We start from the raw sequence: 27206 nt of genomic DNA on the forward strand, positions 1-27206 counted from the left end.
AAAAGCTTACAAGGTTCTTATTTTTCTCCACAAATGGTTTGATAATTTTAAATGCCAAAGTTTTTCTAATTAATATACAAAAAATTGTTTTAGGCTTGCATTGATGACAACAAGGGTAGAGTATTTTTGATCACTTTATAGTATTCAAAATCAACAGATACCAGTGGATAATCTAAAAGCCTGTAGCGGTAATTATGAGATTCTTGATTATTCTGAATACCATCTTCCACAATTTACATTATATTATTCATTACTATTCAGCTAAAGTAATCCTATAAAAGTTTTATAATGCAATAATCCTATAATTTTCAGTTTTGATTGCCAAATTCTCTTATTTCGACTTACATTGTTCTTTACAGATTTATTTCGAAGAGAACTGCTTCTCGAAATGAATTGAAACAACTTTTACTATCGTGCAATGATAAGGTTTAAAAGAATTTGCGTGGAAAGTTACAAGTGATACAATAATAACAACAACAAAAAAAAAGGCTATGTGCTAATAACATATGTTTCGTGAAGTTCGGAGTTCAGAAAGTCACGTCTTTCCCTTGTAAATTAAGCTACATCTGATGTTCCTGTGCCAAGTAATGGTAACACTGGGCCGTAACAAAACACGGTAACGGGCAGAAAAGTCGAATATAGAGAGCACACAGACAATGTTAGCAATTTTGTAAAAAAAAATACCTTACTGATTCATCACGGTTGTAGTTTACAAGTGTGCAAATATAATAGCAGCTCATGTAACACCAATTTTGATATTAGAGAAGAATAAATAAAAACACCAAACTCGATAAAATCCTCCCATAAGTAAGCGGGTATAAAACCTTAAGCATTTTGTGCATATAGAATCAAGGAATGATAGAAAAAACAATTTTTTTAAACATTGAAGAAATCTGGGACTAAAAATCGATTGAATTGCGGCCGATCGGCGCAGTTTGGATGAATTTTACATAAGTAGGCAATAGGAATAATCAGTATCAAGTCAATATAGAATCTGAAAGTCATTGCCACTTGTGAGAAAAATAATCTGCAAGCATGTACCTTTGATAAAACTTCAATCAACTGCAGTAGTAGTAAGAGATTGAACAAGACGGTTACATAGATGTTTTATATGTTGTAATCGATTAGAAACTTCATGTTTTTGCACTATTAATTTCACCTAAAGATGTCCAAATAATAAAATAACAATAAATAGATAATATTGTTATTTGTGAATTCGTCACAAACGAATGATTGAGTATCTTACACTACACGCACAACCAATTAGAATAAGCAATAGAAAGAAGAACAGCCTATCAAGAATAAACGAAATGGAAAGTTGCGCATGAGATACAGTGGAGACACACAGTTCAAACATAGAATATGAAATTACCTTTAAGTGTCATGAATTCAGCTTCGTACTTTTTCAGTTTCTTCAACGCAACTGAACACGCTAGTTTCATCACATAGCGTGAAACTTCTTCATTACGACAACGTTTTGGCAAGTGAACTCTGAAGTATTTCAATATACTTTCAAAGTCTAACTGAAGCAACTCTTTCTTACACAGCTGAAACGAGTAAAAACAATTATGCCTTTCGATATTATTGCACTGAACATTAATACAGTATTTATAATTATTCTTTCTAACATTGTCTCATTCACTGTTATAAAGAAATTTTGTGAAAAGTCCATCAACAATTTCCAAATTGTTGAAATATTCTTCATTCTTCTAGTTCAACTTGTAATGTATAACTTAGATTTGAAGGGATAAAAATTTATTGTCGAGGCAAAATAAGGGACAGAATTTCTTTCTTGATATCATTATCTTACCGTTAGTAACGCTATGGCCACTTGGAATAATGTGTCCAGACCTTGGAGTAAAAATACATCCAAAATGTGAAAGACTAGATACAACGGAAATCTAGCTGTGAACAGTGTTAAAAACCACTGTGCAGCAAACATATGAGTTTCTACTCCACGATCATAGAAATGTTTGTACAATTCCGGTAGTTGGTCCTGCAATCAAAAGTATTAATTGAAAAAAAAAAAGTTTACCAAGTTTTATATTCACAATATCATTTCACTATACAACGTCTTGACAATAATCATCAATTTTTAAGATTTCACAATGATTTTCCATCATGGAATTTCAATTAGAATTAAATCTGTTGTATCAACTAATCTAAATGATGCGATAAAAATGTTACCTCCATGAGACGATTCAACTGGTAAAACCGCATGTGAAGATTGTCGAATCTATCTTTGTACAAATTGCGAAGGCCATAATCGTACATTAGTTTAACTAACACACAGAAAGCCTGCTCCTCTGGCATCTACAAAAATTGAAAGAAAATATTTATGAGTCTTGGAAACTCTTATACCAAATTAAATATAATTGAATTGAGTAATTTGCCGAGCGTAACTCACATGTAACAGTAAACTAGCAACGAGAAAACTGAGTCCTTGGCAATAACCAACTTCTTCATCATAAACAGCATAAGCCTTACTTATTCTGTAAAGTGAGTCTTGGCCTAGACCACCTGTTTCTTTGAAGAAATCGTGGGCTGGGAAAGTCCTATTTATATCTCTCAAGATAACACTCTCGCAGCTGCTTTCCTATTTAGAAAAGTAAATATTAGAATATATTCTGCATTTCTCCTTGATCAAATAATTGTGCATATGGCAATTCATTTTACATACTTTAGTGATCAGCATTCGGTATTTGTCCATCATCTCCTGTGAGTTATCGCAATTGCTCAACCTTTGCCAAACTTGCGCTCTGAGTGCTTCAGGAATTCCTAACTTTGTTAGTTTTATAAGAAGCTTAGGCCGTTGTTCATTTACTTGCCACGTGTCTAAAACTTCTGCCCAATTTGCTAACTCATCGGCAGAACAGTCTTTCGAAACCTCACCCGTACCACTCAACATCGGTTCATCTCCATCTGTGAATGATAATAATATTGCACAGTGATATAAAAACATTAGAAGTCAAACTAGAATTAAAAATTAGGTGGGGATATACTGATGAAAAAGCGCAGTTACACATTCTTACAAAAGGTTTCTTTATATAAACATATTGCAGGATTCATTTTTCTTAACCCTAAAGAGAAAATGATACCTGAATCAAATTCTTCCTTAGGTGTTAATGTATCTATGCTCGTAATAGAAGGTGATCTGATCAAGGACGCTAGGTTCAAAGCGAGGTTCAATCGATTTCGGTCCAACTCTCCAGACGTTTCTATACTTTGAACTTCGTAATGCACTTCTGATCCATCTCCAGGTATAATCTAGAGTAAGCATAATTAGATATTGATTCACATAAAACATAGTTTAAGCATAAATAAGTACAAGAGTACAAAAAGAAAGGGTGCTCTTAGGTGCAGTGTATATTCATTTAATATCAGTTATAGTTCACCTCTTTTGAGTTAAGGTAAAACTGTTGAACCAAATGGCGTTTGTTAAAGTACCAAAATCTTTCATTCTGAGGAAAAATTTTTACGGGTGTTTCGATTAAGAACCGTACTGGTTCTCTTATCCCACGAATAACAAGATCTACCGCAACTGTCATGAAAATTTCACCCTCCTTAGGTATTTCAACATTCAAACTTTCTAAAGCTGGATCAGCCGGATCCCAAAGACCACAGATATTGTAGCATTGTTTATCCTGACCCATTGGACTTGGGTTGACCTGCTGTGATTAAATTTGAAAAACGTTAGACGATTACAAATACTGTTGGTCATTAACTGTGAAAATTATGCATGTACAGAAGCTTACAATTTGCACATTACAACACATAAATCCGTTCATAGTTCTATTTTATTTTACCATCTCCAGAAGACGCATGTCGCTGTGCTTTACATTTCGCCCAGGACTGACTAGTACTCCAAAACACCTTTCAATTTCCAGAGTTACACCTCCTTCTTTGCTCGATACTTGCTGAATGCTCAAAAAAACTTGCTTGGCAACATTGCATCTGAATTTAAAACAATTCCTGTCCTTTGGAACTGTACTAAATCCGCCTTTTCCATCTTCTTCTTTTACCTCCATTGTAACTTCGAAGATAAAAACTCGGGAATTGCTTTTTTCATTGCCAGGATTAAATCCATTAAAATCACTGCTTGTCAACGAACTTGTCATAGAACGGGGAATTCTTTGAAAGGCTTTGGCAAAACACGCAGATACTTGACCTACCTGCACAATAAATTCATTCCAAGTGACTAAGTAATATAAATGCAGCAAATTATGAACAATAAATAAAAATTGACCATACACATTTGTAGATATCTGTTCACATCTTTGTTAGGACAATTATACCATTTACACAAAGTATCATAATAATCAAACCTACTGCTTCTGGTATGTCACAGCGAAATACATGGCACTGGAAAATAGCTGATTCTAAGGTATCCCCATGTGACCATGTAAAAGCAAAACATGCTGCGCATATTCCAGTAGCTTCGCCACGTGCATAAAATAGTATACGCTGGACTTCGTAGTGTGCCATCGCTTGCTGATTTGTAGCATCGTATAAGCTATTACAAAAAAATTTCCCATATTTAAACAAGCTATGGAACCAGTTGCAAACTTCACAGTTGTTTTCGATTTAATGGAAAATGGAGAGTGTTAGTGTATCGAAATTTCTGCACCTTTAATAAAAGCATATGCTAATCACATTTATGTACCCACGAAACGTCACATGTAAGAGTACAAAAGTGAGAATGAGTTGAATGATTTAATGACATGTATCACTTGGCAATTATTATAATTGCGAATATAATTCCACTACAAACTTTGATTTGCAGAGTTTTAAGTGGTTCAAGAATCTTTCAGCAATATTATTGTAAAAATCAAATAAGTAAAATGAATTAGGAAAACCTTACGAACTGATTAAGATTAATGATTGTAATGGAAAACAGCGTTCTCTAAAATACATTTGGACGGAACTAACTTTCAACTATGAGTTCTTTACAGCAATACAAATAAAATAAAATAACAGAATAATTTAGGGGGACAAGAGTCGGACTGTGAAGCCTGAAGTTACCGCTCCAAGGTATTTAGATTGATAACTTACACAACACTGCCTTGTGAACAACTAGGTATAGATACAGATACTTTTATTCCCAAATTTGGTGCCTGTTCAGCATACAATATTCCCATATTGCGCTGGATTTCAGCTTCAGATTTAGGTGCATTTATCGCGGCAGCACCCAGGTATGTAACGCCATTAAAAATAGTGCACTCCTGTTGGACGTGTGATGCTGAAAATATTTCTATAAGAGAATGATTATCACCACTTGCCGATCCACTAACATAAATCACTTTCTTGAATCCAACGACCAAAAAATACTAATAAAGTGACAAGGATAATTGATTTGAATTTACCTTCTTCTACATAATCATCTGGTTTCATTGGATCCTGTTTTTCTGAAGTTACCATATTTGGAGTTGCTTCGTAGAATTTACTGTGACCAACATATCGTATTTTATCATCATTCTGTTGTTCAGCTGTTATAGCCCTCACTTCAATTTCATTTTCCATTTTAGAGTCTTCGGTGAGCAGCTGTAATCACATTGAAAATACTTTTCTGAAAGAACTTAAATACCCCAGATTTGAATCTCAGTGTTAGAAAAATTTTCCACTTCACTTAAGTATTCTGATAGTAAGAACAGCAATTTACAGTATGAGTAGGTGTGGCCCGTCGATATGTCGATTTTACAAATTTCAAAAGGGCAACCATTTCGCAGTTGATGAAAAACGTACACTTTGCCTTTGTTAATGTGAGGCACTTAAGTCAGGTTAATTTTGAGACACATTTTGCAGAGATATATTACAATTCAGTGAATGATATTCAATACTTAGAAGTACATGGTATGCAATGAGTATGAAATACGTTATAAGTGTGGTTTTAAAATGAGAAAATAAACATGTCAATAAAAAGGTGTAATGTCAGACAGAAATACAGAATAACAATGGATGATGAAGTTTACGAAACTAACTACAGTCGCACATGTGGTTAAGCTAGAGAGACAGCTTGTTGTTTCCTTGAGTCATCTCTACGTGAAAAGACTGAGGGTATCTCCCACAGATAATTTTCTTACTAATTACAATACTGACAACGATATAACGTATACCCATGAAACATTTGTTATCAATAATTCATAATATGCGCATATCTTGCACAGTATCATTTCTCAGGTTTTTTCAGTGCTGCGTAATATTTGTAAAAAAAATTTCGCAATTTTATGATTGATATGACAAAATAAAGCAACTGCTCAATTATTACATGTCTCCATAGATTACCAGAATGGAAATGAAATTACAAATAATTTAAAATTCACTGCAAATTGCAGAACTATCAACTTTATTTCCTATTTATTTCACAAGGTAACGTCACATATGATTTATCTTATTGCATCTTTCGTGTTTTATAGCTGCTTTAAAAAAATAATTGTAATGTGATGTGGAATGGCCCATTTGATGTGCTTAACCCAAATGGCTACATGCCAATGATCAATAATACAATTACAGCTTAAAAACAATATTTGTACTACTTTTTTTTTCAGGAGAAAGTGGAAATGACGGTGTCAAATATTTTCCTCCTAGAACCATTTAATCAAGTTTTTCTGCTGGCAAAAATTGATCGGCATCACGAATATAAAATGTCACAATTTCAGAAATTGATAAAAACACTTAAGTAAGGTTTAGCTTAGTTACTCCTACATATTAGGTTATTTTTCTACTGCAGGTATTTAGTCTTGGCCTTAGGTTAAACTAACGGGTAATTCCGAGTTGTCGCACAGATCTAATTTTGGAATCGCTTATTAATTTCAGATTTTCCAAACCAAAATGTACCAATTCATGATTTGAAGATTGAATCAATTTTTAACGATTGGCAATAAAAATATTTTCAAAATACTTTTATATACTAAAACAATACAAAGAAATTCAAAAAGCTCGTAGGGGAAAATGAATGTAAGGATAATACAAGATCATTGCCAGTGGCTCACGGATCAACATATATAAAGCTGACACAACCACTTTGGCAGAACTAATCGAAATCTATACAGGTCTTCAGTGCTCTTTTGTTACTAATTATCTGCTGTAATCCCAATTTTGTTGCTCCACATCGTTACGTTTCACATCACTCATGTGTCTAATGTCACGAATGTTATTTTTGCCATGTATAAATGTAAAATATTGCCAACTAGAAATTGACTCTGTGGTATGAGAAAGTAAAAATTTCCACGAATCATATTAAGAATTAAATTTGATTAAAACATCAAATTAAGCCCAATAGCATAACGATAAAATCTCTTATTTTGGAGTATAATAAATTATATTGAGTTTGAAGTTTTAATCGATCAAGGTTGATCGAAAGAAATTCCTACAGTGAAACAATATATTAGTATTAGTAGCAAGTTGAATTTTAAATCAACGATGATCGATCGTAACTTTAGACAAATAAATAAGGAATCCTCAAAAACAAACGGCATCTCTTGGTAGTTTTTTGGTTTCTGCATGGCAAAAAGAAGCTTTCAATTGCAATGCTCTGTCATCAGTACACATATTCTAATACGATTCAAAGCTGCAGCAATAGTACTAGCGATACAGTAATCTAACTTCTATTTCAAGAAGACACTTTTTGAAACAATTTGTTCCACTTGCCTCTCTGAGATTATTTTGCAGATCCTCCAAGTTTCCGTTATTAGCAATATTGAGAGTTGGTGGCTCTAAAATTTGCTGCTGTTTATTTACACCCTTCTCGTTAACAAATTCGTACTCATCACTTGTTGTTACTGATTCCATAGACTTGACGCTCGTACTATCCTCCATAACTATACCTAAGTAAGGTGTTAAAAATAATTAGAGAATTTTTCGCCCTGTTAGTAACGCCTTTAATCACGAGCAATTGAGGCAGAGACGTCAAAACATAAAACAATTTCACCATGTAGGATGAAAATCGAATGTTCTCTGAGGGGATTTTTATGTATGTCAATGTGTTGCTGGTAGAAATAAAGACAAATGGGATTGACGCGTAGCCTACAGGTGATGAAGAATTTTACCTTATCCATGTTGACAATTGGAAAATTCATGTAACATGGCACATGACATAAAACGTAAGGAAGGCATTATTCACAATCAGATAAACGATTCAGTCAGTCATAATTGATATTGTGAAACGAAGTCACAGGTTTAAAAAAAATATTTGTTGACAATTCGATAGATCGGCGGTAACGTCGTGGATAAGATTACAAGTGTAACCACAATGTCAATAACAAAACATTGACAGTTCGGGAGAAGATTCGAAACGACCGACGAGAACTTACCTAATTTATTTGCAAGTGCTGCAGGTAGGTCAGATCATTTGATACTCATGATGAACCACGGTTTTAATTCCGTGTTAATAACAGTCACCGAGTTTCAATTGTGTGAATCTCTGAGTGCGTATAGAAATATCAAAAGTTTGTATCCAAAAGCCCGACAAATAACTCGAAGATCAATTCATCGCTAGATGGAAACACACGCTTGTTTGTGCGTACACTGTTGCTGCTTTCGTTTTATGCATACTTGTATCACCTATGATGGGTTTGTTATTTCTCTGTACGTATTTTTGACTGTCAACTTATTACATGTTTCTTATAGCAAACGAAAAAAAAACAAAAATAAAAACAAAAACAATCAGAAATGACAGAAATGGCCGTGTCTCGCCATTCCGTCTGTCTATGGTCTATGCCGTTTATGCGTGCCTCGGGCTGCGCCGGAAGTCTGAGGAGATCAACATGACTGCTTTAGTTTGTTGCGAATTTAAAATCACTTTTCCCAAATCTGCAAGACGATCGAACACGCAAGCAAAAAGTTCCATATTCATTAGAAACAACCATTTTTTACTGTCAAATATTCCTGAGTGTTGACCGATGGTCTCTTTCAACAAACCGTAACTAATTAATTCAGACATCGTTTCACTTTCGGCAGTTCCGATGTACGAATGCCTGCAAAATTGCCAAGTCCGAGAAATCGTGGTAAATTATTCGAAAATATATGCAAGAATCGCACGCGCGTTTCGATGACAATTTATGATTTTTCATGTAATTCGAAATTCTGTAACAAACCAACGAAAAAGAACGAAATAGTTTTATATGTTCGGGCAATAGCAGCGTATCACTTGCGGTCGCCTGGTTTTATAGCTAAAAAAAAGTCTTTCCATCGAGAATGATTATCGTCATACATTATCATTCCTCAATCGTCATACCCTGAAGTGAGGATCAGTAATGATCAGAAAACATTTGACGGTCGACGGAATCCATGTTGAAAGCGGCTTAGAGATATCGACGGCGAGCGAGATTCGCGTGAAGTTCGTCGAAAATCCGCTCGAGGCTCTGCGGTAGGCGAGTGGCCATCGCTGACGGCGCCTCAGTTCACAGACGGCCTCCGTTCTGTCCGATCTAGCTAGCTAGGTTTGACGGTGGCAGTGAAATATATACGGTAGAAAGATTCGCCGTTGTTAATTACCGTCGAACGTTGTCAGTAATACCGTGATAATGCGGCGTGTGATCGCGTGTGAGATCGGCTGACCTCAGGTGAATAAAGTGCACAACGGGATTTACGGCCGAGATAATAAAACGGTAGGAAGATTTGAGGGACTACTCCTGGATTTCCGACTCGAAGTCAGGCATCGCGAGGATTTGTCAATATTTCATGTTATAAAGTAAATTCGCACCTACCCAGCAAGACGCGGTCTTTCATTCTCGCTGTGTTTGATCCACCGTGTAATAAACAAATTTGCCTCGATTCCTTCGCCTCTAAGGGCACGCGTATTATCTCTGATTTCGAACATCATCGCTATATCTCCACAGAGGTTATAAATTATCGAGGAACACGAAGGACTTTTACGTAAGTATCCATACATACATATGTAGCACAATGCGACGGTCCACCATCCGTCAAGGGACAGCTGTTCCTCCGCGTTGTTTTGATTAACAGCGTGCAGTTCAATTTCATACGTAACGTGCAACACGCCATGTATAGATAACGCAGCGCGGCGGTAGGTTCTAATAGATCGTTTATTTGAATACAAAACCCCCGAGCTGCGCTCGCCAATGATAAGTATGTAACGGAATCGTCTGGAAATGCATCCATAATTCCTCTCCCTCTCTCTGCTTACTTAACTGTGCAATATCATGAGGTCCTTGTTCCGCCAACATCATTTTCGCATCCCCGATACAGCCAATCATTGACGAGCGTTTATCTCCTCCGCGGCCGAACTCGTCCGTGAAATTGTATAATTCTTATTTAAACGTTTTGTGCTTTCGTCGGCAGGCGATTTCCCGCTTCAACTTGCACGTTCTCTCATGTATCCAGTATTTCCGTGTTCCCCGCATCCCCAGCCGCACGATTTACATAACACGACAGCGTTTATTATTCGCCTGCACTGCACGCACTATCATTTTTCAGTCAGACTTTTTATCATCCCAGTTACGCGTTCTTATTTATTCGCGTAATAATACGTAAGTGTAATATCGCAAATTACGCGTACCTCGAATTAGCCCCGTATATGCACGAGATGCGACGACGGTGAAAATTATGACGAGTACTTGCTGCTTTTGTGATGAAAACAAATCTTGTGTAGGTACATATTCACGGTCAACTTACGATTCGTCGCCACGCGCTACACGCGATAGCTTATAAGTAGCGTTGACTGGATGGTCTTAAACTGATATGTGAGAAATAGAAGTTAAACAACCGACGATGAAAAATAGAAAACACGAAACATACTGCAGACCGAACGCGTTTATTCTAAATACATAGTTAGTCAATAATTCCTGACCTGATTTTTCTCCAAACTCCGGCGCAAACATTCCGAAACCTTACAAGTTACATCGGATAGATGTGTACACGATCTTTTCTTCGTCTTTTGATTTCATTTGATGCGAAAGAGAGACGACCCATCCGTGTATATTTGTTTAATAATAACGGTAAATCATTTGCACCTCTCTGTGATCGAGAGTTGATTGTCAATCATCTGGTAATGTGTTATATATATATATATATTGACCGGTGTAAAAATATCATCGTTCAGAAATTTTCAACGCTTTCTAGATTTCTTCTTCATTTCTTTTAAATTTGATTGATTGACAACGCGTTGAACTCTCATAAATACGAAACTTTTAATGCCGAAAGAGTATAACCGATGCAATTATTCAATCTTAATTTTTAACCGACGAAGATTCAAACGGGGATCACGGTGATGACACACTGCTTGATTTATAACAGATATCAATTACACTCTCCATGGTTTGTCCAATTCCTCGGGGTGAATTGTATAGACATTGTTTACCTTTAACTTTTAGCAAATTCAGAGACGGACGTTCTTATCTTATCTGATTTACCGGCTTTGAAAAGTCTCAATACCAGATAATCAGACGCTAAGCCGTCTGTCGGTTTTATTCTGTTATTAGTCATGCGGATTCGTTCGTAGAAATCAAAGGTTAATTAAATGTTGCATTCTTTTTTTTTTGTCTTTTTTTTGTTTGCAAGCACCAAGCCGAGCTCGCGATTGACGATTCGTCTATTATCGCGAATGTAAATTTAATAAATTTCCAGACTACCAAATCTTTATTCATCGTGACTACAAAATTAGTTGTTTTTTGGGAAAATATCGACTGAAGGCTCGAACGTCGAGGAGTTTCACAACATATATTTCACATCGTTACTACTTTCGAACGATCACCTCGCGGAATTTCTCAACCTAACAACACGTGTATTTTGGAGTAAAACTGCGGCAAAACATGTTGCGAAATAGTATTACGATACGGCAAAATGTTTAATGAATCGCCGTTTATGCCCACGATATTCACGTGCAATGTGTATGCTGCTACTTTCGTATGCGGTAGAAATTACTCTAATAATAATAATATTTCAGCAGTATAACAACAGTATAACCAGCTTTGCCGTATAGACACTCGCTAAATAGCCTCATCTACTCAATCTTTATTTCCTCTCTAAATTCGTCGACACCAATTATGCCTCTCCAATTGACTGTAGGTATGTTATAATTATTTTCAAACTTTGTTGCCATTCCGTGTGTAACTTTGTGTCACTTGGATATCAAAAGTAGACGGTTCGCTTTGCAAATTTTACTTTTGGCGGGTATATTCACTCGCACCTATTTTCATATTATCAGCTTTGCAATTCGCAACAAATTATCGTTACACGTATAGCATTGCGGCGGCGTCATCCTGGATGATGATAACTCTTGTGGTAATTATGCGTTATCAAATTAACGCATTAAAAAACGAAAAAATATTTGATACTACATTTCCTGTCCCTTATTATTACATCCTGCGTTAAATTTGAAATATAGAAGATCTTGGATACGGTTTAGGTTAGTTTTATTAACTTTGGGCCAGTAAATCAAACTAAAGTAAACTTGGAAATGGACTCTTTAGAAACGGTTTTGATTTCCTGCCGCGCATCTTCTTCAGAACTGTACGAGTCTATCAATTCGTGTTGTAACTCAGGTTTCGTTTGGAGACTTTTTCACATAATAGTGAAGTTGAAATTGTGCGTCATTCGACCTCGGACTGAAAATGTGTAGTAAGCCTATACGATTGTGAGGTGAGACGAAGTGATACAGATTTAATTTTTACCACCATATTGCAGCAGCGCGCACTTTCAATAATTGAGTTATTACTTTTGCGTTTATTATTATTCTTCCACTTATATGCTACTGTGGCAAGACTCGTGTGTCTTAAACGTTGAAAAATTGTTTTTCTTTTCCAGCGCTTGCAGCAAAACATGACGTTAAAGGAGTATACCAGACGACCGTAGTCGAGGAGAAGAGTTGCTGCTACGAATCAAGAGTAGCTAGCCTCCTGGGTCTTATAAAAATCACGTTTCACCTTACGCAACTAATAAATGTTTCCGCGCTTGAATCTTGCGAACTATGTTTACCAAGAAATTGATACGAAGCGTAAACTGTAGGACCTGAGCCTGTGTTCGCGTAAAAATAAACTACTTTTGTTTTCCTAGACTCTCTTTTCAATTATAAACATTCAACATATCTAATCAATTGGGTGTTATTAATAATCAAAATATTTTATCATCGTGGAAATGAATCGCGAATAGTATATATTGGTATTTATATACTTAAAGGAACGACAGCAACAATAACAACAATAATAATAATTATTATAATAATATTCGGAGGATGTTCGATGTTCGATCGATACGTGTAAACGAAACGATAACTATACATATATGTATATACACGTAGTTAGAAGCTGAAAATTAAAAATCGATAACTTGACAATAATAAATTTATCGTAAAACAGTTTATGTATGAAAATTTTTTGGAATCACTATTCATTAATCTACCGCGCGTAAACTATACGAGTATAAGTGAGCTTATCTTGAGGAAAAGAAAACGGTTAAGTTGAGTTGAGAGGAAGAAGTAGAAGTAGAAGAGAAAAAAGAAAAAAAAAACATCTTGGAGAAATATCGTGCGCCGAGAAGTACCGTCAAAGTAAGGTGTCCAGTGAGGAGTGACATGGCCTTCATGATGAAAAAGAAAAAGTATAAATTCTCCGTTGAAGTGGGCTTGGAAGAACTGACCGCAGTCCCCTTTGTCAGCGCGGTTCTTTTCGCAAAGCTTCGTCTTCTCGACGGTGGTTCATTCGTCAATCATTCCACTAGGTAAGAAAATAATTTCCCTATATTATACGTAATTTAATTTTAATGTACCACCTTGAAAATAATCCAGCTTCTCCCGCGACGTGCGCTTCTGCATTCTCGATTGCATTATTATCGTTGCTGTTATTATTGTTATTATTATGCTTTCACATCAGGCAATGCTTCAGTTTTGGTGTCTTTTTTTTTTCATACTTTCCTATTTCATTTCGAATGATTATTACCACGATCTGTATGAATAATTGTGTAATACATACAGAATTTACAACGTAACACTTGATATGAATTAGTTATTTCTCTGTATCGGCGCTCCATTTGACCGTATAACGTAATAACTATTTAACTACCGAATTATGCTGCGTACAAATTAGTGTTATTAGGTATGTGAAACAGTCGCGTTGACGTTTAATCGGTTTCATCGTATCTCACGACACAACGAAAGTATTTTTCGAAAGCTGTCGGGAGTTCCGAAATAAGTTATTTTTTGATGTAGCAATATCGCGGTTTTATCATCGGTTCATCGTAGAAAAAAATATTTCTCGTAGTCCTCCGGGGGAGCATAATCATTTAAAATTTAAGTACAAAGTGGCTTCCTTGTCGTTAGCAGTTACGTATCTATAGATGCGATCGCATTACCGCTTTATGAAAGCCTTTTTCGCGGTGTGGACGACGCTCGTACATCACAAGATCGAAGTTAGTAGGGTTAATGTAACAGAGCATCGAAAGAAAAACCATTGATTTACAATTTTAAAACGATCTTAATGTCGAGAGTTTAGTCTCCGTAATATGAGTACGTTTCGCTTTAAGTGGGATTACTGAATTTCCGACAATCCTAAAGTTACGAGATAACGATTTTTTCTTGAAAATTTACCGTCGCATTAACGTTACGAACTTCAATCTTGTCATATATCGCTTATCAAACAAAAAAAAAAGGTTCATTTCATTATTAGAGAATAGTTTTGCAAATGACGGTTATACCAGTTCAAGGCGAACCAAATGTATGTATGATAACTGCCGTAATTTATTTCTCACGTACCATACACGAGGGTATCTCAAAGGAAAAAACAGCCAAGTATGCATGCGCTATAAGGTTTTTTATCGGTACTAGACGAATCATACCGGCCAACTGTTTCCGGTTGAAATTTAGCGCGAATTGCTAAGGACATTAAGCAAGAAACTCAAAAGTTCCTCGACTTCTTGCCGAGAGAGTTTGCATAATAGATCTACGATGAGTGAAAAATTTCGTCAGAGTTTGATGCGTATTTAAATACTGAAATTTCGATAGACCAAGAGAATTCGCAAAATCAAATTACATGGTGATAAATATTGATGGACAAAGATTTGTCATCGATAATAACGCAGCGCTAGAAGGAAAGAAAAGCTTAATTTACCCTCACCACCAGTTTGCCACGGTTGACTTGGTCCTGAATAAACAGCGAGAGATGGGCGAAAATGAGTGTCGTTGTTTGTTGGTACAAGAAGCCTGGTATCATAAGAGACGTCAATGATAAGTCAATAATATCTATGATGATATCGATCAACATGAATCATTTGATAATGATTCAGCACGGAGAGAGTCGATATTCCTGAAGCAAGCTTTTGAATGAATATTACCTTCAACTGCCTTAGCTTTTGGTGTCACTCTTACTTGGAGTGACGTGGATCTCTGGCCTGAAGAACAATTGTATCGACGGGAATTGCTCACAACAAAGATTTAACAAAATTAATTAATCATAGACGAGCCTAATCGAATCTCTACCACTGTTGTAAACGGTGGAAAACGCGATCCACGTTTTTTTTTTTTTTGGTAACCACAGACTGGATTATTATTCCTTGCGAATTGTTATATCGATCAACGCCGATCAATTTTGAATGCGTTTCGTTGCGAGTGTAGAGAAGAGTTTTAATTCGACTGCGATAGTCTTTTTTAAATAATTGCCACATACTTTTCTTTGATAAATTTATGTCCCAATTTAAATGTTTACTTATTAACGAAGGTGATTAATTGTAAGCCAGCAGTGATTATTTCGAATATACCCGTTTTAGGTTTGCGGTGTACAAATATGTGCGTTTTGAATGTATGCAAAGTTTAATATCCAGTATTCGTAAAACCACACTCTTCCTGCAAGTACACGTTTATTTCCTTGCCTACGACCGCGTCATACGAAGACGAGAGCTTATTGTGACGGAATCAATAATTGTACTCTGAACTTTCCGCGTGTGCGTAAATTTTTTGTCGTCATCATCTTTTCAACAATGTCATAAATTTTCTGATCTATTTCTCAAATCGTCCCTAATCACCACGTATTTCTCCCTTCCCGAATCTGCACGTTACAAATATTATTAATCTACGACGTGATGAATTTTCTAAATTTCGGCGAGACTATGCGTTATATACTTTCTGTAAACGTTGCTTCCTGTAATGTATAGATTGTAAAAATGTTTGAAACATACACGCGATGTGTATATTTGTATGATGGTTGATTGAATCAAATTACTCAACTTTATGATATCACAAAGTTATGAAACACGGCCATGAAGATTTCCGCGTATCATTGTATCGCATAAAATTCGCAATATTCTGTCAATTCTATTTTATTCGAAGAAATTTTTTCCTTCCTGCTTTTACTTCGGGTATACAACTGCCACATTTCCGTCCGCGTATGAATTTGCGCAAGTTATGCAATAATAATGTAAAATATAGGGTCCGTGTATTCATAAGCCGTAATTTATAGCGTCGAAATTTCTCCGTCGTCATTAATACAAAGTACAGAGTTTTTTTCACGCGTATTATATAACGCGATTCGTTTATGCATGCGCCATTAAAATGTTGAACGTACTGGCTTCCTAACCAGAGCTTTCCGGACATATTTATACACGTAGCAATTGTTGAAACTGACCATAGCTGGTACCTCAAGTCATAACGCGACATATACCTGCACATATGCTGGATTCATAAATCTTCTGATGTACTTATTACGGTGATAGTTATAAATATTATTACGTATCTTGGTTGATGCAAACCGGATTAAAGTCGTTATGTCAATAGTTGATGTATACAATGTACGTGCTAATATATATGCAGTGTCCGATTGTTTCGGAAGTTAGCCCATTCTTGGATTTATTAAGTGTTTCCTCTTATTGGTTCAGAGTCATTTTTTTCGTACTAGATCCCATGATATAATAATACGAAACATGAATTTGTCTCACACTCTTCGAAACCGACAATTGATTATTCATCATTAATTTAATTCAGATTTGTGTTTCGAAATCCCGAGTATCTGTTCACAGATCGTATGAGTAATTATTTAGCTCCAAATCATGCCGCAGGCGAATTACGCAGTCATTGATTTAGGATTTGACTGCGAGAGTGGGAGGAAGAGAGAGAAAGAGAGAGAGAGGGGGGGGGGGGGATGGAGGTGAGGGTGTACGTAGTAATTCGGCGCTGCTGATTGAGTTAATTACCATGTTTTTAATACAGCCAATCTATTTATCGATCAAGAGAACCTATACAGATTTTGCCATAATATGCTATCGATGCGTTATAGGTACAAAAAAAAAAAAAAAAAACCGATACTGCTGCTGAAATGCATGACGCGGCGGTAGAAATTTGATACGGCGTTTATTTTGTTTGCTAATCAGTCAACACGAAAGAGAGAGAGAGAGAGAAGGTTGGTAGAGCAGCGTTTGAATTCCGCTATCAACGACACGACAAACGAATTGGTAAACGAGGCGCGTGGCGACGCCGAGCCAAGTTTACGGGGTGAACTTCTTGCGTATTGCGGGTTCGGAAGTGTCGAGACCCGATTTTTTACTCATGCGATTTTTAGAGATAGAGGAAAACGGATACTAAAAAAAATTAAACACGCTGCAGTCGGATTTTAATATAGAAAACTCGGAAGCATTAACGCTTTTCCGTCTATTTTCCTTGCGTACTCTCTCGCCTTCGGGGAAATATTGTCATAAGCCTTACCGAAGAAAAACCAGAACCAAAAAAAAAAAAAAATGGCGACGAGAAGGAAAAATGAAAGGTCTAAAGCCCGGCTGATGACGTAGTCTCTTCGTTTATCGTTCGAGCTTGGCGTTGGGCCAAAAGGTTGTAGTAATACCGTGTGTTCATCGTTCAAAGACCACGTTGGTGCGGCTGCTGAGGTATCTGAATTCCACACGTTTAATAACTTGCGAATGCCTGTAGAGTATTACAACTCACTTCCGTTTACTAAATTTAAACCACTGTCCATAAAGTTGGTAAATCTTGTATCTACGTCGTATTCGTCGGCGTCGAACGAGACAGTCTGCTTGATACGAGGTACCGTATCTACTTGTACCTGAACCGATGTATAGTAATGAGCAATTTATTGGCAGTCTGCACCGACCGATGCCCGACGCTTTGGGACAAACTTGGACGCTGAATGCAGCGGCGGTAGAAGTATTTTGGTTTCATAATTTTTTTGCAACTCGATCCTATCAAAGCCAAGACTTGGCGCGTTTGCAATTGTCTTTAATATTGCAGAGGACGTAGAGGAGGAGGCGGAAGAGGAGGAGGAGGAGGGCGGTGTGAAGTACATATATATGTACAATAATTCTCAACGCCCCGGGGGTGAAAGTCAAACCTATAATAAAAAGGACCGGTCGTTGTTATAAGAGAGCATTAAAAAACATTAAAAAGCATAGTTGTTGTACGAGTTGTAATGAACAATGTCCTGTCTGCGTTGTCCCTGCACGACGAAGCGATGCTGTCCGAACGGAGGATCTGACACCACTTCACATATGATGATGAGGAAACGCCTGATTTGGCTTCATATTAGTTAGACTTGTCAGATGAGGGGTCCACTATATTCACATTACTGACGCTCCGCTGACAATGAGATGACGATCGTTATGCAACATGCGCTTATTATTGCATTAATATCCCTGTCGAAATGATTTTTTCCTCGAAATTTTTGTCCATTTCTTTCAAACTCAATACTCTTTCACGCTCTAGCAGTGTTCGTTAATCGTTTCGTCTCTCTTGTCACTTGCGTCGCTAGTCATTGGGACATAAAATTTCATTTGGAAAAGAAACTCGTTTCGTGTTTCGATTGAATAAAAAAAACAAAAAAAAAAAACATCAAACATGAAAATAGTAAACCATTGGAGACCTATTAGTGAACATTACTGAAAGAAAAGTTTATTTGCGAGCACATCGAAGTTCACACCCTACATGACCAACGCTTTACACACGCGTATACGACCTAGACGATGTCTAGATACGTGAATAAAACGCTTGCGATGTAGAGCCGGTCAGCTGATTAGTGGTGAATGATTTTTATTTCTTATTTGTTTTTTTTTTTTTTTTTGTTTTTTTTTCTGATTGAACGGAATTGCATAGCGTGACGCACGGTACTATAATGTCGACGAGTTTTACCAGATGGCAGACTGTTGTTAATTTAGTCGCGGTACCAGACGACGTATCGCGTAAATGATGCGCATCGTTTTGCCGTTTTCATTACGAGTTCGTTCAAGTTCCGACTGTTACCAAACGCGTCTTGCGCTCCAAATTACACGCATTTGCAAAAACAACAGCAGCAGCATGTAATGGATACACGTACTGCCACTGCGGGAGAATATCCCGCAGAGTCTCATTGCTTTTCAAGTAAATAGCTCATTGATCCCAAGGACGACCAGGTGGCAAGGTAAGGCTGTCATGCTCGGCCTCCATACCGGGCATTTCACCATAACTATTCAAAAACCACGCGGTGCCGCGAGATTATTCGCATTATCGCTGTTCGAAGTCGGAGACGAAATTATTTTTGTATTTTTTCAAATTTGTCTTTTTTTTTACAACTAGGACAGTCAATTTTCGATTTAATTCGGAAGTGGTTGATAATGACGGTGTGGTAAAAAAAAAGCAAGAAAGAAAGAAAAAATTATTTCTAGAAGTTGCGTTGAGTTGTACGAGGAGCTTTTAAAATTGTTAAAAAAAATTAAGTAGACTTTGACGACGCGATGCTCGAGAAAGAGATTAAAGATGATATCTCTAACATGTGTTGCCTTTAAAAGATACAAAATTGTATGTTTTGTTTGGTCTAATCATACGGACGTGTCAAAAATAAATAATAGCAAATGGATGTGCATGACTCATGTGTTGTTTATTGGTACAACGTGTCCAATATTGAAGATATCAGTGGTAAATATTTAACGTAGATTATGAGATCGATCAACATGAATTATTTGACGAATTAACACGGAGAGGACCAGGTCTGCCGAACTCTGGAATCCCGCCCACTACTGCTGGCTGATTTTTGATGTCAACCTTGCTTGGACGTGCGGAACAACCGTCTCGACCGGAACCAACGACTAGAGGAATTTATTAAATGTGATGTAATTGTCGACCAGCTTAAGACACCGCTGTCGACGGTACAAAACGCCACTCGCGTCTTTTCAAGTAACCATGGACTGGATTGGACTTGCTCAACTACTCGAAGGAAGGGAAGTCCGTGCGGTTCACGGCCTGCGAAGCTGCTGGAATCCTCGGACCTGTGTCAAGGTCCTCGTGTGTTCTTCCAGGATCATCGAACCTTCGGCGACATCGAGATGCCTGATCGGGTCGGAGTCCTCGCAGCTCGATCATTCGGCGTAGAGAGGAATAAAACTATCGCAGACCCATGGTTACTTGGAAAAACGTGAATCGTTTTTGTACCGGTTGTGGTATCATCGTGTTGCACGGTTGTCGATGTCGAGCTTCTCGTACCGATAACCAAATACTCTGCTATCCGTGTTCTTGTTGTTGCGGAGGTTGATTCAACTGACTATGAGCAGATGACCGTTCTGATTTTTTTTTTTTTGATTACCGTATTGAACAGTTATCAGTATTTGATTTGTCGTATAGTATTATCGTTTGACTTTTTCTCGAGCATTTTATCCACCGTAATCTTTGACCACAAACCCCATCACTTCGGAAACTTCGAAGCTCTATGACTTTTGATAACGAGAAGCAGTAAGTGTGAAATACGATTTTCCGAATTGAGCCCCTCTGTGCAACAACTTAACTCGAGACAAGTTGTTGTTTCACACAGGGGGGCTCAATTTCACTGCGGAACTCTAAAGTCCGAAATCTCTCTTAACCGGCATTCAGGCTTGTCGAGAATTCGGCTGGAATGCCCTGTACCTTAATTCGTCAAGATCCTTCATCACCCGGTATGCCTACAGTATAATCTCTCGCCTCTCTTGGCTGCTCGATGGAAGGTCATGCCGGGTATACATTGTGGGAAATTTGAATGAATATTCATGGCATTTCAGAAACATAGTGGAGACGACGACGGAGGAGGAAGACAAAGCTGATTATTCTCCATCTCGCGCGCAGGTTCAAATTCTGGGCCTTTCGTGGTCAGACTGCAAACGCGTGCCATGTACGGGGACAGTGGCAAAATTTAAACGAAGCGTGTTGCTACGGGAGCTGGTGGTTAAATAAACTGTAACTTCTAATCCTTGGAGGGGATGAAACGAACGGAGGGTGAAGAAATAGAGAACTCTGTTTACCTCTTTTACTTTACAGTGACACCTTGTCTGTTTTAACTGTCTGTCGGCAGACCTTTGAATCGGCATTCGGCAGCTGCATATAGTTGAAAACAATCGTGTACGTCTTACGATTAGCCCACGTGCAATTACAAGCTGCGGACAACTTCACCCGCCAAGTTAAAACCGAATTTTAAACAGTTTATGGAACGATACTTTGTACCAATTTACCACAATTGACCACAATTATTTGCTTTCAATGTGTTTTTTGAAAGATCTTTAATTAGAGGAAAATACAGCACTGGCTCTTCACGAATGATACTCGCAAACTCGCCCCGGGAATTGAATATTAATTATCATCAGCATCCCCGTGCTGATGAAAAACGTACCGGTACATAATCAAATAACATGTTCGTTGTGCATTCAGCCTAACTTATTCACTTTTCGTTTGCCTTTGGAGTACGAACCTGATGGTGAAATTCGTAAAGCAATTTTTCTTCTAAAAATTCACTTCCTCTGATAGAAAAAGTTAAAAGAGAGTTCTTTTCGTCTCCTTATACATTCAAGCGCTTCCGGTCTATTCGATTATCAACCCTTATACGGTGCAGTGAAACTTGTACAGGTATAAACGATGTATATGAATTGACAGAAAATCATCGTACGTATGTACTTGGAAGTTTTGTCTCGCACCACCTTAATTTTCGAACGCTACAGCCTCGTTGCAAGAGAGGGAAATGTGCGCCGTTACTCCTGGGTTGTTTTAAAACGGCACAGCGTGATAGGTATATGGGCACTTCCTGAATTATACAGTGCGTGCGCCGCCTTGTGCTTCCACACGTGTAGCAGCACCAACAGCAACAGCACCGTATCGTATATTATTACACCGCTAACCGCAGACACGTGGTGGACTATGGACCACCACCACGTCGTTAATAGATTAACTGTACTTTTCGCACGTGTCATGGATATACTTTTTCGTTCACAAGAGTGAAAATTTGTCGGGAGGGACGCTGGGCGTAAACAGTCCATGTGCGGATAACGCCACAATTTCAAGCTTATTGTACGTTTGACGCGAGGTATCAACAGAGTTCATCCTGACGCAATCGTTCCAAGTTATCAGGGAAAATTACCCGGTATTTCATCATAGAAATCTGGATTATTCAATTCTGTGGAATTTCGCAGCTTCCCACATTTAAAGCAAGCCTGCAGTAATGATGGAACAGATTCAACAGTCCGTAACTTTGCACAACTCGGTTTGAACTCTTAAAATCGAGTGATTCCCGAAGCTGGCGCATTACGCGGCAATGATGACGTAGTTTTATAACACACGGTATTGTTGCAAGCCTTCACCTGGAGCGAAGTATATGAAAGGTTATCTGCAAAGCGGTTGATTGGGTATTGAAAAAGAACGAGTCTGTTGGGTGGTAATAGTTTGAAGAGATACTGTAATACCTACGTATCGGAGAATCAATCGGGTGCAAACTTTAGTTACAAGGCAAGGCGATTAACCCCCGCATTCGATTGTAAGAGATTACATGTAATTATTGTTATAGTCTGTCAAGACAACGATAATAATCGTAAATGTACTACAAAGGAAAGATAATACTTTTTACTTTGTGCCTCGAGTTTTTCCTTCTCTCTCTTCCTTATCGCAACGAATTCATCATCGCTTCCGATGAAAAGCTTTACGATATCGCGATATGAATTATCGGACAGACAAGTTACTCGATACTTTTTTTTCTCCCCGTTCTCTCAATCTTCGCGATTTTGTCCGCGAGCGTGCCGATGACTTTCCGCGAGGCAGAAACTTCTCCATCAATCTTCTAAACGTTTCGTTGAGAATTGACCTCACCGAGGTTCAAGGAAACGTCGACAGTTTTGATGGACGGACACGACGCGACACTCGTTCGGAGTTGTCGCACTCTTTAATTGCGCGACCAATAAACCGCGAGCAGCTCAACTTACACTGACGTTTCCACAATTCAGCTTTATACTCTGAACAATACCGACGACCGTTTCGTTCGCGGCAATTCCTACTTTTTATTCGAATTAACGTCCACGCCTGCAGCTGCATGAGCTGGGCTGATGACCAAATGACCAAAAACAATCGATTATTCTTTACCGATTAATCGAGTATAATCGATTATTCTTTCTCGCAATCGGTTTTTCTTTTTTACTCCCACGAACGCCGCAACACAATATCAATTTGTGTGATTAAAGTATCAATTATTATTAAATTCTCATTTACTAAGTACCTGTTTGATAGAATAAGTGAAAGATAAATGAATATTTTTACCTGAAATTGAAAAAATTTTTTTAATGAAATCGTGAATTATCAAAATAATTTTCCGCTATTAAGACTACATACTGAAATTTACGAAATTTTCGTTCCCAGTCTACCGTTTCAAGGAAATGCGAAAAAATCGGTTAATCGATTAATTTATACCGATTCAGTTGAGTCGTGTTCGATTTTTTGTTTCTCTCGATTAATCGACGCATCGATTATATTATTTTTAGCTTACAATTAGTGGCCATCGCTCAGAGCTACGTACATATCGTGTATAAATATGTTGCTTCTAATTCATTTTAAAGAATATCTGACTGGCTCGGGGCTGGTTTAATAATGCGAAATGACTGTTTGTTTCAATGTCAGGCCTCGGTAGACGATGACTTTCTCGTTTTGTCTCTTTAATTTTACCGTGTTTTTCATCCTCGCATCGACGCCCACTTCAATCTCTACCAAAAGACATCACGTAATCAATGTAATTTTAAAACTTTTTTCATTCAGGATCATTAAGCTATATAACCTTCGAATCGTAGAAGCTTTCGTGCGTACGCGTACACAGTGCAATCATCTTTCTAACGATCAAATAAATTTCGATACAATATTTTTAACGTTACGTTTCTTTTTAACTTCTTTCTTCCTTCAACGTCAAGTTTTTCGTCCACGCCCCAGCAGCAAAACGCGATAGTGTAGCTATCTCTGCTACTGCATTAGCTACATCGTGCATATGGAAGAGTGTTGATTAAAAAACACTGCGTCGAGGTTAACTGGCGTTTTTAAAAACGACACGGCACGTGCTGCGGTGACATGTAAATATATATAATAGTTCGCAAAGTGGATAACAGTCTGAATTAATTTCTTCGTAGAATTTGCAACTATGCATGTATTTGCGGTTTGCTACTACAAACGTTTAGTCTACTATACACGTGTATATATATATATATATATATACTTATACGCCGTATATTACGCCTGATGATTCTCGTGTTGCCCCGCACATCCGCATCTGGAACATGCGTCGATTATTCGTCTAGTTACTTGAACATCGATGTGACAAGTGGCTGGATAATGATGTTAAATTATCGATAAAACAGCGCAGCTTTGTGTACACCAATTAATATTATCTCGTTTACAATTAAAAGTACGTATGCATCTCGAACAGCGTCGCGCATCAAAGCTATACGTGCGATCGTTGAGTTGTTAATTATAAACTTACTACGTGATGTGAAAGTATGCCTCCACAGTGTAAGGCTCGAAGAGTGAAAAGAAAACTTGACGGCAATTGAGAGCGGAATCAAATGAATCATGGAACTGGGGTTAATACTGTAAATTAAATGATTTTTATTCGCAAATTGAAATAAATAGTTTTCATTAAAAAATTTTAGTATTCAAAAAGTACGTGGTATAAATTTTGCGAATTATTTTTACTTAGACTCTATTTTTTTTTTTCAACTTTGCCGAGTAACTCCTTGGTTGAAGAAAATTGCCGGCAGCATTTAGTCGTCTTCTTCTCGTAGAATAATGAGAACAAAGATTGATGAAAAAACCTGACTCAGTTTGCATGCAAGTCGCAAAGAGTGCTTGTCTTTCGTCTAGGTACATGGAGCGACAGAGTATGAAAGGAGTAAAATTGTCTCTGTTATAATTTAACAAAGAAACTTTCACACGTAGCCGGCTTTGTAATAAAAATGTGGCATGCACGCTGTTATTGTCTCTAAGTGCGAGGACGCGTCTTTGAGTCTCTGCCCTTGAATTTTTATTCCCGTAACAATTCCCAAACGAAATTCTTCGTGAAATTTTTTCTCTTGCATGGAGCGTTCGTTCGTTGAGATTATTTTTATCGTAATTTTATTCTGGTTTTTTCCTAAGTTTTATCCGCATTACGTTTCTTGCCGTCATGTATCTACTTATTCTTTAAATATACTCGTAGATGAATCGCACTAAGTCAGCATGCAGAAATAGTTTATTTCTTCTCCGTATAACAACCGGTATCTGGAATTCATTTTTGCGCGATATTGACGATGCTTTCTTTCACAGCAAATTCGTTATAGAATCATTTTGACCGACTTTTAAAGTAGCTTTAAGTTATTGATTTTAATCGATGACAAACCTGTGTATAACTGTTATTCAATCTTGCTTTGGAAATTTGAACACATATGAATATTTGGTTTTTTTTTTTAGACAAATGCTAATCGAAATTATTAGTTTTCGTATTATTATACATTTCGCGAACTTTTGGTCACATCGAATTCAAGGTTTTATCCCGCGGGACTCGAATTCTCGAAGAATAATGAATTTGTGAATTTCATCAAATCATTCAAATAATTGATACGGATCGCTAATATTTTACTCAATAATGTGAAATCTGACCGTGATGACTTGTTACACGTTATTTTAATGTTGAACTCTCAGGAATTACGTGCGTAAACGTTGTTTTCTCTTTCTTCTTCTATCTCTGTCTCTCTCTCTCTCCCTCTCTCTCCCGTATCGAAATGTACAACATTCATAAAAATTAAAATTTCGAAAGAATTTAATACGATCTTATAAAAACAACAACAACAAAAAACGGCAAAATTTGCATTCGAAACGATGATCGACCGATGAGGCAAAAGCCTTATATATTAGTTTCTTTGCAAGATGTCGGCAGATTCTCACTGCCGAAGATCGCACAAGGCGTTGCCTTTCATTTCGCCAAGTTTACTCGCCGTTGCGTTTCACACCGACGATGAGAGGTGGTGCAAGTTATACTCGCGATGAGACGAGGAGAACGAAATATAACGACCGACGAAAATACCGCTCGTTTGTTACGGTCATTGCCTCAGCTGTTCTCCGCTATCGAAATTTCACGATACCTGCCACGCCGCTTTGCCGTCCATGTCCGTCGATCGTTGGTCAACCGATTCTCGTTACGTAACCCTGCGTAATCAGGATCGCGGCATCTGGAGGATATATTTTATACATTATATGTATTGTCGTTTCGTCGAGCGGCAACGGCAGCGGCGTTTCAGAGGCCGCAAGATTTCTCTTCTCTCAATTCCCTCTCTGTGCGCGGCATTCGTTGGAAAAATCGTAGGTATTATCATGGGTATAAAAGATTTCTTGTCCATCAAGTTTTATCGATAATATATTATCGATGTCGTTGTATCGAAATCAAATCCACATACTTGACTATCTCTTGTCGCATCTCAAATGATTCGATGCAGTCATTGCATATATATGTATATATATACATATGTTATATATGTATATGTATTTTTTACTCGACGTATTTTTACTCGAAAACAACCCGATATATCAGCTCCGGCTAAACTTCTTCCCGAATGCCTATACCACACCTATACCTGATTCCTCATCATAGCGGAGCCATCCAAATATTACGTCACTGACTCGACTTGTGCTATTTTAGATCCACTTCGATCATCCTGTGATACACACTACGTACTAAATAACGTCATCCGAATGATCGTCCGAACGCGTTGTTATCCTTTCAACTTGAGGCCGCTTATTCGGACGAATTTTTACTTGTACAAAATCAATTTGACAAATTGATTACTGTGCGACGTAGTTTGGTATATTTCGTGGATGCCTGTGAATTATTATTGGCTGCAGTTGGTGATTCGAATGCTCGCTGATCGAAGTGGGAGAAGCTGTACGTTGTAGCACCGAATATAAATAATATAACAATCTAAGTACGCTAATTCTCGATGTTAATGATTTGTAGACGACCTTGACGTAACAATGTCTCTATCGTCTGGGT

General features: G+C 37.5%; 2 protein-coding genes across 17 annotated transcripts in view; one reads left to right on the plus strand and one right to left on the minus strand.

The window, feature by feature from the left end:
- LOC107224174 (rab GTPase-activating protein 1) overlaps positions 1 to 27206 on the minus strand; it is a 39521-nt gene that overhangs the window by 6708 nt on the left and 5607 nt on the right. For 2 of the 9 annotated variants that reach the window (XM_046735354.1, XM_015664150.2), the window contains exons 1-13: positions 8310 to 8716; positions 7648 to 7823; positions 5364 to 5541; positions 5053 to 5251; positions 4330 to 4513; positions 3807 to 4172; positions 3396 to 3671; positions 3099 to 3267; positions 2681 to 2922; positions 2408 to 2596; positions 2188 to 2313; positions 1811 to 1996; positions 1373 to 1547 (exon numbers count right to left, since the gene is read on the minus strand). In XM_046735354.1, coding sequence (XP_046591310.1) covers positions 1373 to 1547; positions 1811 to 1996; positions 2188 to 2313; positions 2408 to 2596; positions 2681 to 2922; positions 3099 to 3267; positions 3396 to 3671; positions 3807 to 4172; positions 4330 to 4513; positions 5053 to 5251; positions 5364 to 5541; positions 7648 to 7815 — 2458 coding nt within the window. In that variant the 5' untranslated portion in view covers positions 7816 to 7823; positions 8310 to 8716. Of the gene's footprint in view, positions 1 to 1372; positions 1548 to 1810; positions 1997 to 2187; positions 2314 to 2407; positions 2597 to 2680; positions 2923 to 3098; positions 3268 to 3395; positions 3672 to 3806; positions 4173 to 4329; positions 4514 to 5052; positions 5252 to 5363; positions 5542 to 7647; positions 7824 to 8045; positions 8226 to 8309; positions 8718 to 9891; positions 10057 to 27206 lie in introns of those variants that run through there. The other 7 variants (XM_046735359.1, XM_015664141.2, XM_046735355.1 and 4 more) reach the window with 7 other exon arrangements.
- Positions 9373 to 27206, plus strand: part of LOC107224149 (protein FAM102B) — a 51064-nt gene continuing 33230 nt past the window's right edge. The window contains exons 1-2 of one of the 8 annotated variants that reach the window (XM_046735366.1): positions 9373 to 9873; positions 12763 to 13674. In XM_046735366.1, coding sequence (XP_046591322.1) covers positions 13529 to 13674 — 146 coding nt within the window. In that variant the 5' untranslated portion in view covers positions 9373 to 9873; positions 12763 to 13528. Of the gene's footprint in view, positions 9874 to 11935; positions 12025 to 12762; positions 13675 to 19133; positions 19344 to 27206 lie in introns of those variants that run through there. The other 7 variants (XM_046735362.1, XM_046735363.1, XM_046735365.1 and 4 more) reach the window with 7 other exon arrangements.

Source organism: Neodiprion lecontei, chromosome 3 (genome assembly GCF_021901455.1).
Source record: "Neodiprion lecontei isolate iyNeoLeco1 chromosome 3, iyNeoLeco1.1, whole genome shotgun sequence".
Classification (NCBI taxonomy): Eukaryota; Metazoa; Arthropoda; class Insecta; order Hymenoptera; family Diprionidae; genus Neodiprion; species Neodiprion lecontei.